At 35.8% G+C, this 12,962-nt stretch overlaps 1 protein-coding gene across 10 annotated transcripts in view; it reads left to right on the top strand.

Annotated features, from left to right (window-relative positions):
• The window catches only part of WDR72 (WD repeat domain 72), a 221,291-nt gene extending 209,310 nt beyond the window's left edge, over positions 1-11,981 (top strand). For 6 of the 10 annotated variants that reach the window (XM_073211876.1, XM_073211877.1, XM_073211873.1 and 3 more), the window contains exons 19-22: positions 31-135; positions 5,517-5,548; positions 7,979-8,248; positions 10,912-11,981. In XM_073211876.1, coding sequence (XP_073067977.1) covers positions 31-135; positions 5,517-5,548; positions 7,979-8,248; positions 10,912-10,980 — 476 coding nt within the window. In that variant the 3' untranslated portion in view covers positions 10,981-11,981. Of the gene's footprint in view, positions 1-30; positions 136-246; positions 5,482-5,516; positions 7,909-7,978; positions 8,249-10,911 lie in introns of those variants that run through there. The other 4 variants (XM_073211880.1, XM_073211879.1, XM_073211874.1 and 1 more) reach the window with 3 other exon arrangements.
• The last annotated feature ends 981 nt before the right edge of the window (positions 11,982-12,962 follow it).

Here is a 12,962-nt window from a genome sequence, read left to right as displayed (position 1 = left end):
TTTTCTCCCTCTTCTCTCTCTCTCTAATAGCTCCAGACAGTCCAGTCAAGCATGACAGCGACTCAAGCTCGGCAAACTTCCAAGACACCGAGGACATGCCTGACAGATGTGTTTTGGAAGAGTCTGAGAGTCCAGGTGAAAGCCATTTAAAAATAGTCAAGTATAAAACGATAAATTTGACACAGCTTTGGGGTCCTTGGAAGGGGTGCGGAGGGAGGGCACTGTAATGCTGTTTTCTCTTAGCAGCTGCGCTGTCAAATTAATGGCCACCTCCAGAGGTCACAGTGCGGAGCTGCTACCTAGGAAGTACAAAGACTTCAGCCTGAGAAGGGAAGCTGACACTGTTAGTTCATTATCATCAATTTTAGGCTAAAATGGTTAATAGAGACAGAGACTGGAAACTGGAGAAATGGCAACATTTTAAGTATTTCAGATACTGGCATCACCCGGAAGTGGAGAGTTGAGAGGAAAGAGACACACATTGTCATCATTACAACCGATTTACCTTTCTAAATACGAACAGGACTCAAACTGAGATGAGAGGATTTTAGCATAACAGGAATGGACTAATGGGCACTCTCATTGTTTAGAACAAAAGAAAATAAAATAGCCCTTCCTTGGGCAATTAAACTTAACCTACACCCAAGTTACTTATGTTTGTATTTTCTTTATAGAAAGAATATCCAGAAATGTACTAAAAGGAACACTTAAGTGTAGATTTTGTTTCTGTTTTTGTTCTGTTCTGAAACATGCCCAGACTTAACCACTAATCAATTAAAAGAACAAAAATCTCCTGAAAGTTCAGTGACTTTCCTGAATCACTACAAAGCCGTGAGGTGCTAGAAGGTACCTTATTACTATGAGTGAAAGTGTTAACTCTCTCTGGCCATTGAACGTTTTTCTTCTCCGTTTTCTCTGGCTGCTGGGTACCTCTACCCCCTCGCATCTTTGTGTGCTGATACTTGTATCAGATTTTTGATTCATCCTCTCTGTGGCCTGTCAGCTTAGTTAAGAGATTTCCAAATCTTGTAGCCTTTGCTGACAGGGGGCAGCTGCAAACAGTCCCCTGATCCTTCCCCGAGGAGAGCTACTGAGATTTAATTTTCAGTGAAAGGTGCAGCCTGCAATCTATGTCAGGTCTCCTAAGTCATCTCAGAACCCCTGTAGGCCCAGTGGCGATGGCATTGTATTTCAGCCCCTTCCACTACACCAAGATTCCTCAAAAGAAGAACTGCTGCTGAGTGTCTGTTCTAACATCCCACGGAACTGAGAAATGGCATCTTTTGAAATGACAGAAAATTTTAATCAGCACATTTAATCCCACTCCCTGCCATAATATCTAGGAGACAAATGGAGATTAGCCCCACTCCAAAAGGGAGAGGGTAGTTAAATTTCTGTTACAAAAATTATTTTTAAATTACTTTCAGTTTTGACTAAAACTACCTAATTTTGGCCAGGTTTTTAAGCTGTCTTAATAAAACAGTTTTCTATCAACTATTTTGTCAGGCAGTTAAACCCATGAGTCTAGTTTTTACCTAAGTGTTCGTTGTTTTTGGCAGGAATAGATTATCTTTAGAATAAATTTCCATCATCTCTCAATATAAATGCAATTGTAGTGAGATTCAGATATATCACAGAGTCTATGTGATTAATATGAACAAAAGGATATATCAAAACAGATTAATTAGAAAATATAGGTGCTGATAAAGAGTCTTAACTTAAAAAGTGAGTACTGTTCTATACATCAGACATCATTAAACTGGTAATAAAGAATGAATTACTCTGGCTTTTTCCTCTGTCCATTCCTGCATTTTAAGACATCTTGCCTTATAGGCCTAGAAACCTCTGGAGAGTTCACTACTGGTCTCACTGCCTTCCACTGAGAATTTGTGGCTTGGTTGTCATGGAGACATCGTATTTCTCCCAGAATTGCTCATATTGATCCGTGGCCAGGCGTAAATGGCCAAGCGAGTGTGAGGGGGAAAGGGGGCTGGGCAGCCCTATGAAATGACCAGGGCTCGTGGGTTGGAAATAAGCTCATAGCAAACACTTAGGTAAAAAGAAAGAAGCAGCTTTGTTTTGTTTCCGTATTTCTTTCTGTACTTTGGACCATTGTCTTCTTTCACTATGAACTGAAAGAAACTTGTTAGTCACTTGTCATGTCAGATCCTTGCTGCTTGTCCTGACACAGCTGTCAGCCTTCCAGCTCTGTGCAGTTCAGGGACACACAACAAAGAGGCAGTGACATGAATTATTTATTGTTCCTTGTGTGGATAAAATTCTGTGATAAGAAATTAAGACACTTCTGACAGAGGTGTTTGCTTAGTAAGAGAGACCTTGATGAGAGAGTGCATTTCCTTGAAGTATGAGCATTTGAGAGGCAAAATTCTTAAAACTGAGCACGAAGGAAAATATATGAAATTGGTGGCATACAGGGACTTTCTTGAGCAGTGAAAATATGATGGCCCACTTCTCAGTATCCAAAATTAACTTCAGAATAGCAAGTCATTAAAATGTAGGGGCTCCAAACTATATAGAAGTCATTTAGTAACCTCTGTTTATTATGTCTGTGTGGTGTCTCTCTCAAAGTGAGTGGTGTTTCTCTGGAAAGCATGTTTAACCACCTTTGTTAGAAGAAAAAAAAAGTTTTTAAGCTATAAGCTTTGAGCAGATGTCTTCAAACAAGTAGAAGTGCTTTAATAGCTAAGGTTATAATGACATTGGTATATTCATTATTCCTTGAATGGAAAGAAGTGTATTTAAATCTGAATGCATCATTCTTACAATTTTCAGGTTAGAATATTATCATTCCTTTAGGATTCCTTTTAACATTTTCATGCACACACAAAATCCCCTAGTTACAAAGTTGAATGTGGTCAGTCTTCTAGCTTTAATGGATATTGACTTCACATGGTTTTATCTATGCAATTTAAAATGACTAATATATTTATTGCATCATTTTAAATAAAGAGACCACTTGTTCAAACAAAATATAGAAAATGAGACCAAAAAATCATTTCCCATCCAAGCACAATTCAAGAATATTGCCTCATATAGTGTTCTTTCCAAACAGTCTTTTCTTTGCAAATCCTCAAAACTTCATTTTGCTTTAATCTTATAGTTTCATGTTACCGATACCAACTTATTTGTATATATGCAGAGAACAAGGGGACAATGAAACACAGAAAAACTAAAATAATTTTTGTTTTTAAGTTGAGGTTTTTAAAACATCAATAGAACATGTTAGAAAGTCATTAATAAAATCAAATTTTTAGAATTTATATAGAACAGTAAGGTTGACTTTGAAAACTGATTGTCTTTGGACACAATGGGTTTTCAGTCTTCAGATTATTTTTCCGTTGACATCACTGCTTCTCCAGCACTGAACTGATTAGGATGACCCACCTGTAAATGGGCAGGAGTGTGCAGATAGGTCACAATTTAGAGACCTGATGGAGTGGTAGTCCACCTGGTCCCTAGAGCGCTCTCCCCTATGCCTCAGGCCATTGTGATCTCTGTTATTGGTTCAAGCTGTATACCCAGGTGAGTGTCCACAGTCCATTAAGGTTGGCAAAGCAGCTTTAGACTAGAGCATGCTTGTTACTCTGACCCTGCTAGTGAACCTGGAGGGCTTGTCTGATAGGTTAAGGTCTCCCTCAGCAGTGTCTTCTTTGGAATAATTCATTAGCAAAGAGTTTTGACTCACAGGTGAATCCCAGATTGAAGTTTCTGGCTTGGACTCTGTAAAGTCTGTTTGCTTCTTCATTGGTGTTTATACATGCCTGAAACCTATGGGAATAACTTTGATGTCTAGTAACAGAAGCACTGAGACAACATCATGAACTTGCAGCTCCATTTTTTGAGATTTTCGGGCCATTAGGCTTTCTTTCTTTGGCTCTTTAAAGCCCCGTTGCTTCTGAATCTGAAAGATGCTCTCACAAAAATAGTTCACTTTAGTCTTTCACTGGTTAACTTCTTGTTAACTGTTTCATACAGTGATTAGAGTTAAATTCACTTTCTCCAGAATATAAAAAAAGTGTTCCTTGCCCCTCATCTTTGCACTCATGATGATAAAAAATTTAGTGTGACATTCACGATTCTTATCCAAGTGTTAATGAGAGACCTTGAGCTTTTATCACCCTATTGGCTTGGAAAACAAAGAATTTTAGTTCCAAGTATAGTGCGCTTAAATGTAGCTTCAGCCAAAAACAGTAGAGACGAGAGAGCTTGAAGGTACAAAAGGAGAGAAATATATAGATAATATAGATAAGCATTTTCACATCATCCTGAAGTAGTTTATAAACAGTATACATTCTGCCATTAATAGAACATTTTAGTGTTTTTTATATAGCACGTTATGTGTGTGGATCTATATACATCAATGTCAATCAATATTGCATTTGCATGAATCTGATGAACAATACTGGATCTCTTATTTCCAGGGGATATGACACTGTGAAAAGCCAAGGTAGATTTTTTTTTTTTTTTTTTTTTTACTATCTGGCTCATGAATCACTAGCAAAAATCAGGTAACAGAAGTAGGACAGATCCTGGACTGGAGTGTTGGAGATGGCTGATGATGCTGCATGAAGCAGAAAAAATGCGGAATGTGTGAGCAGCCCATCAATCATAGCCATCGAGAACACACTTCTTACGGTGTGCTAAAAAAAAAAATGTTCTGCAACTCAGAACAATTTCTGTAGTAAAAATATGTAAGATCTTTCTTCTAGTTGTGTTTAATGGTATCAACATTTTGAAAGTTTACACAAAGGGAAAATTTTAAGCATCAACCTAATGTCTAGGCTTAGGTTATATATATTATACCATAATATATTATACAATATTGAATATTGGTTTAACTAAACCAAATAATCCACTTTTTAAGTCTTTGCCAATAGGAGTAGAAGTTACAATGCATCATTAATATAAATGTACTTAGGAGTAGTTAGTTAAGGCCCAATGCTTCAATTCGTTTGATAATTAAATTAAATTAATTCAAGTGATGTATTTTAGCTTGCAATAGCAGTCATCCAAGTAATCAAGCACTCTGAGAAATAAATGTTTTTCTTGATTCTATAACAACCATATTTCAACTAACATTTATAAAATTTGAACCTAAAACTGCAGTTGTGGGTTTCTTTAAGAACAATTCAGCTACTTAAATGCATAGAAATTTGCTAATTTCAAACCCTGTTCCTCTTATTGAAAACTTTCATCTTTTTCAGCAATTAAAAAACAACCTATATTAATAATGTATGCAATTAAAATAGATTTACCTGGGGCCTGGTTTATAAGACAAGAATATTTTTTATTATATTAACACTTTATTTCAGGATAGAAAATATAGAAAAAATATAGACAATTCCTTCTTTCTTTCCTTCCTCCCTTTTTTTCTTGTCTCATTCCTTCCTGCCTTTCACTTTCTCTCTTCTTCCCTTCCTCTCTCCTGTCCTTCTTCCCTTCATTCTTCTTTTTTTTATTTCACCATATAAACCAAGATAATATTTTCTTTCTAGGTGAGCCAAGGCATCATTCATGGATAGCAAAGGTGTGTTCCTGCAAGCTGTGCTAAATGGAATCCCATCTATAGGAAATGGATTTGGACAAGTTAAGAAACCTAAGACATGCCATTTGTTTATCACTATATATAAGCTATGTTGTTATTGGTCAGGTTATCAGGTTGTAGTAGATTTGTAATACTTCAGTCAAAGTGTATTGAAAGTGTAATTACTGGTTGCAAATATGCAAATTCATCTAATTTTAGAAAACCATTGCCTCAATCATTCTGTATTCCTGCTTCTTACTTTTCTTTTAACATTTCCAATGAGGATATGTGGTTGGATATACAATTTTAACACCCACAGATACACCTTGAACACTGTTTTAGATTTCCTTCTATCTTTTCTGTTCCTGATTTATATGATAAGCAACATTAAAACCACATTGCTTTTCAACAATATAACACACAATTTATTTAATGCTGCTTCAATGTATTTAATCTAAAACTTCACTGAATTTGTTTGATTTGTTAGGTTGGGACATTTTGTTTTACTAGATGCTTTACTTCAGATCAATCACCCTGCAGTAAATCTCATCCCTAAGCATGAAACGTTGTCAACAAATAGGCAGTTCCATTTAGTCATCAGTTAGACCAAATAAGTGATACACAGTATAATAGGGACCAATCTTCTGCAGTCAAGTTAATCTAGACTTCTAATGACATAGGCTAATGTCTTTAACTAAAGGTTGATCTTGTTGGCCATATAGATGTGAACTAGGGAAGGGGAATCTACATATAGTGCGTCACAATTGATCCTTATCAAGTATAAACTCTTGTAGTTCTTTTCCCAGAAAGAATCTTGACTAGCAGGAATTCTTGAACTAAAATGTGCAAAGCAATATAAATAAGAACAGACATAAAGTGCTCATCTGTTACTGCTCTTAAATGATCTGATTTATTTACTGTGATTTATATTGTGTAATTCCTGGATTTATAGAAAATAATAAAAAAGATTATTAGCATATGAATACAAAAATTGCCTAATCTGTAGAAAAATAGAAATAGCATGTTAAATATGTATCTATATCTATGTCTCTAATAAGGGAGTTCCAGTCACTTCAATTCAATAGACATTTTGGGGGGGCACCAGCATCAGGTACTGTGCTGGGATGTAGTGGGCAAAGGAGAGGGGGAGAAGAGAATGATATAATTCAAAGAGCATGATCTCTACCCTAAAGGAGCTTTTAATTAATGATTGACCTGAATGAATATACCACAACATAGACATCAAATGAGTGTGACTCCTTTAAAGTAGACAAAATTTTGTGTTCTCTTTTTTTCTCCTAAAATACAGTACCATTGCTTGAAATTACTTTTGAGTTATACTTCACAAACAGTAACATACTGTCAATATGAAAAACCATGGAAAATGGCCATCCTTTGAAAATTGACATATATACTTTCCTTTCTTTTGGAAATAGTCACCAGCTTCTTGGAATCTATTTCCCAAGGTGCAAGCTAGGCTGTGGATCACATTATAATCATGCTATGTATTGGCTCTGAAGGCCATTACAAGAAGGATTCCCAAAGACATTTTTAGTGATAGCAATATCAAATTAGTATGTGTCCCCTCAAAAGCAATTTTAGTAGTTCAAATTTATTTGGATGCTTAAGTTCTGGTATTTTATTGAGAATAAACTTCTTTGTTTTTATAGCTATGTCCTATTATTCCCTTTCAAAGAAGAATAAAAAGTTTAAGCAGTTGCTATACTTAGCACTTTTTTGGATCTACGGAAACCAATATTGAATCCTTGATAAATATTTTATGATGTCACTAGGTATATGAAATTAGAACTGGCATAACCCTGACATTACTAAATTAGATTTTTAAGACTGCTTTGGCTGTGCATTTTACAATTACTAAAACTCATATTAAATAATATAATAATAAATAATTCACATGAAATGACTAATTAAAATCTTTTATCAGTGTGAATTCTGGAGGCCAACACTATTAACTACCAAAACTTTTAATTCCTAAAAAAGGAGAGTTTCAAAGGGAGACATTAAATATGTTTCCTAATACCCATGTGCAAGTTCATGACACAAATCCACTCGTCTATTTAAAAATGATTTCTTTATATGACTTATGTTCAATATGTTTCAGTAATTTCTGTTGTAAGGGAACTGGAAATGGCAAGTTGCCACACAATTAATTGAATCAACCCTGTGGTTACCCTAACCACTTGATACTACAGCTAGAAACTCAAAACTGCCTCTTGATTAGATGTTTGTCTTTTTGTTGACCTAGACTCAGGTTACAAGAGGAGTGATTTTACTAGCAAATGACTGTGTTTGTATCCAGAGACTTCCTTGTCATTGTAATAAATAATTCATTTAAAAAATTATCTTATGTTTCTTTTTTGGCAGAAAGAGTTGTTTTAATATTTGATATTTATGATTATGTTTCCCTCCAAGGACTATTTTTCAAATGTTCAAGTGGGGATTCTGTTATTTACTGTGGAGTTTCACACTGGCTATAATGCTGAGGAAAGAATCTGGAAAGAATATAGGTTTGAGAGGCAAGGCCTCAGTGCCGCGTGTCCAGGCAGCGTGTCCGCGCTGTGCGTCCCAGAGTCGAGCTGCTCCATCCGTGCAGAGGGCTCCCTCCCAGGGCTCATGCAAAGGCACTCCAGGAGACAGTTCATGGAAAGCCATCTGAACACTGTAAAACACTTCAAGTATAAGGTAAAATTTATAGTATTATAAACACACAGTTAGACAGGTGGCCTCAGGCCTGAAACATTCTGTTGCTATTTTAGAAACTAAGTTAATGCTACTTTGAACATGTCACTGCTAGAAAAATCACAGGAAAACATTTTGCTAAATATTAACATTCTATCTCTACATGGTAATATTTGGGGTGATTTTTATTTCAATCCTTGTTCATTTTCCTCCAATGTCCTGTATATTAAAAAAACCTTTTTTTTATTATTTATAATTATTCAAGTGAACATTTTAGCAAAGATAATATTTCTCTTCAGTCTTTAGAGGGCACATTATAATAATTGAGTTTTTAAAAACTAAGTTTTATACCATGTATTTGAAATGAAGGCTCAGAATACATTAATTCCAATTGATTTTAAAGTCATATTTCACAGAGTGAACTCATTCATGTAATTTTTTAAAAAACCTTATATTACATACATTTTGATTGTGCTCTATACTCCTTGATTCTCTACAAAGCATTGTATGTGTAATGTGCCCCAAGTTGTATCTAATTACATAAGAAAATCATTGCTTTTCAAACATGTAGATAAATGAGCATGTAGAATATTTTCAAAATTATCCATGGTCCAAGAAGTTGCAGAATTAAACCTTTCTTGAGTAGATATCTTTCTGATAAAGTTTTGTGGTTTCATATAAAGTGGTCTCCAGATCACTTTTGTGTTGTGATGTCATCAAGGACCCTACAGACGGCATGTAGGAAAAGAATGTAAACTGGAAATAAATAAGTTTCCCAGGAAGAGCATGGCCTGGAAACTCCCCTGTAACCCATGACCCCTGGAAGAGAGCATGTGCCATCTCATCTCATCAGTGGGGCAGGGATTGGGGTGAAGCTCATACTGGCACAACACCCTCACTCCACTCACCTTCATCCCAACCTTCTCAGATCCCATCTTTATTCAAAATTTTGATATCATGGGTTTTTTAAATTAATTTCATTTATATATATATATATATATATATATATATATATATATATAATACACACACACACATATATATATTATATTACATTAAAATATATATATATAATTTTTGGCCACCCCTAATCTTAGGCCCTGTTCATTAAGTCTGGGATAAATTCATCTTTATCTTAGAAAGGACATTGCAGGTAAATAGACTGTGACAATTGCATCATTCTAGGCATGATTCTAATAATGATACAAATGGTGAGAAATAGTTATTTTAATACCCTGTGAAAACTAACATCACAGACCATTGAAAATGTTTGACATGGCTTATTTCTAGTGGTGTGCAGAGGGAAATGGTAAGCATATATGATTCTTCTTTTGACATTGTTTCTCCAAATTTTTTTTTTTTTTTTTTATTGCATGGAGCATGCTTACCTATCATCAGTTTTAGGGATCCTTTCTGTCTTGAACACACTACTAATTGGAAAGGTAGCAGTGATTTTTTTTTTAATCCAAGGATACAAGGTTTTTAACACCAAAGATAATATGTACATGTTTAGTACAGCATTCTTCCTAAATCTGCGAAGTGCCAAATGCCAGCAATATGCCAATATTCATAACATTATACAATAGCAGTAATTGGCTGGTACATGCTCACAAAACCTACCATTTATTCATTTAGCAATTACTTTAATTGCGATTATGTGTAAAGTTATCAATCGGCTTTTCGGTCTCTCATGTGTGTGTTGTAGGGAGAAGGATGTTCACACAGCTTCAGTAACTGACCATCAGGGCCTCAGACAGTGCCATCTAAGATAAATGGACAGTCTATGATGTGTTCTTAACATATCACAAGTTTCCTTCAGATTTTTTAAAGAGATTTTTCTGTTAATTCTGCAATGGCAACTACCTTTCCAATCAGAAACACCCTCCCATCTAGAGCAAAAGAATTCTTAGTCTATTTTAACTCTATTTCCATCAATTTATAACAATCAAGTGAGAGAACATTGTTCTGCATAATTTGTCCTTCTGTTTTTTAGAGCCTTCCAGAAAAAAAGACAAAACATACAGCACAGTGGGATTAAGTCTCTGTCCTCTCGCTGAGACAGTCATAGCTGCAACAATCAGGTTGCACTTGGGACTGTTTTTATGATAAGGTTTCCTTGGATTAACCTCTATTTCAAATAATCAGTTTATTCCAATCTAAGCAGAATTATTTAGTCCAATCTCTGTAGGAATTTGAGATAGGAAGTGAGGCAAAAAACAAGTACTATCATTTCAGTTGTCACTGGGAGAGTCAAGTAAAGAGACAAATGTGGGGATTTAAAAACATGACGTATATTTTCACAGAAAGTGTCCTGCAGCTGATGCCTGCCCGGCAAGGCGCTGGGTTGTTTGTAGTCTTCCTGCCATGTAGATGGCAGCAGCATTCAAGGCTAGAGATTTCCTCTCACCATCTCTTCCCTCTCATTCAAAGCACATTCTTACTAAAAATCCTTGTGGAAGAGAAAAGGTTTAAAGTGTAAAGACAAATTTCTCTACGTCCTCACATATCTCTAAAGCACTATTTTAAGGTCGTGCTAAAGCAGTTCTCATAATGTGAAAACATTCATCATTTCCCTTAATACAGAAGTCATATTCTGCTCTTGTACATGTTGGTAGTACTAGGTTTCTGTTCCTTTATTTACTAGGATATTCTTTACCTTCTTGCAGGTAAAGCCTTCTCTGAAGAAAAAAAGGAAGCAAATTCTGCCTTATCTGCTACCACCTAAGCTTTTCTGAGGCATAGTAAAAGTCTTTCCCATTATTCATTGTAAATATCTGAAAAGCTAATGTATTCAGTAAATGTGGAGAGGTTGTCCTTTAGTCTTCCAAACAAAGGCATTTTCTCTGATTGTCCTAGACAGAGGTGACTGCATTCAAGGTACTTCTAACCCTAACCCTGACTCTCCCCCTGACCCTAACCCTAGATCAAATGAAGGCTCCATCCAAGCAGAGGGGCCCAGGGCCCTGAAAGTGAGGCCAGAAGGCAAACAGGACACTCAGACCAATGCTGAGGGTGTGGAGCCATTGCACGGATGTGAGCCGCTCCCTTGAGAAAGCTAGTGGTGCCTGTACCCAGAAATGAAACCCGGATGCCCACCCGTATGTAAATAAGTTTGTTCTTCCTTAGTATTGGAAACTGGTGAGAAGCTAGATGTTCTTCACTGCCTGGCATTTGGCTAGCACTAGTACATGTCATAGCAAACACAGATGGCTTTTGTGAAGGAGGCTTCAGAGTGTTCTTACATAGGATTGGTCCACATATCCAAAATAACAATCAAATACACACAATTCCAGGTGACGCAGATAGTAATTAAATTCCCAGGCTATGTGGAGCTCATTGGATGGTTTGGGAAGCTGAGGAGAACGTCCTGTATCTCTTGTATTTCCATCTAGTTTATACCTCTCCTCACTTTTGTCCTTCACTTCTTAGATCATTTTTCCCAAATATCTACATACTTTAATGCAGGTATTCTTCATTGTAGTGGCATTGAACAGGGCATCTGAAGTTTTGGAATTGTGTCTTTGTTCCTTCACTTTTGTACAGTGCTCAGAACCTCACTTTTCTCACCCACGCATTAGAACTAATAATTCCAATTTCTCAAGCACCATATGCATGTACTATTATTATTAGATATAGTAGTATAAATAATTGAAAATAGTATGCATAACAAGAAAGCCTAGTTTTAGAATCTTAATTACAGCCAACCACAGTGGCACTCCAGTGCTTGAATAAACTTTTTAAGTATATTTACTTATTTAAGCAATTTGGCATAAGTATGCTAAATAGATTGTTTTAATAAAAGTTTCTTACTTCAAAATGTTTCATGTTAGTACTGAGTTCTCCCAGGTTCAAGGGTGAGTTTCAAAGTTTTCAACAGTTTGTTTAAAGGTCAAAGCTTTCCCCAGCAAAGCGGGTAATAATAAATAATAAATTGTTTTTCTCCTGGGACCTAAAAGATAATCCTCTGGGAATGTTTTATGTCAGAATGGGATTAAGCCTTGGTGCTTCTGAGTTAGTATAAAATGACAAGAACCTTCCCTCTTGACCTCTATCAGTCTTCATATTATCAGATAACACTAAAAAGCATGTTTCTATAACTTTACATAGATATGATAAATGAGACAAAACCAAAATACCTAAGTACTTCTAAAGAGGTATCCTGAAATTTAGAAAGTCAATAAGTTCCTGAAAGATTAGGTGTAAAGCAAAACAGTGTATTTCAAAGTCTGCCTTCCCACTGAGGATGCTATGTATTAGACAAAAATCTGAAAATTAATGAACTGGGCAGAAAAATCTGAGTCAAGGAAGAATTAAACACTGATGGCCACACCCCTGGCCCAGCTTCCTTCTGCTTTGCTCTAAAAATTATGATAATTATTCTTGTTAACCCTGGACCGGAGACAGATGATTCTTTTATGATGAAATAGCAACCTAAGGCCAACAAGCACATGAAAAGATGCTCAGCATCAATAATCATTAGAGAAATACAATTAAAAAATGATGTTTTGGTGAAGATGTCAAGATATCATAACTTCTGTGCACTGTTGGAACATAAAATGATACAGCTGCTAATGAAATTATCATATTATCCAGCAACTCTACTTCTGGCTATATATCCAAAAGAATATCTAAAATCAGGATCTCAGTGATATTTGTACATCCATGTTAATAGCAGCACTATTCACAATGGCCAAGAGATGGAAGCAATGCAAATGCC

This window comes from Manis javanica, chromosome 8, assembly GCF_040802235.1.
Source record: "Manis javanica isolate MJ-LG chromosome 8, MJ_LKY, whole genome shotgun sequence".
In the NCBI taxonomy this organism is placed as follows: Eukaryota; Metazoa; Chordata; class Mammalia; order Pholidota; family Manidae; genus Manis; species Manis javanica.
Note: the sequence above shows the minus strand (reverse complement) of the source record. Positions and strands in the feature narration are given on the sequence as shown.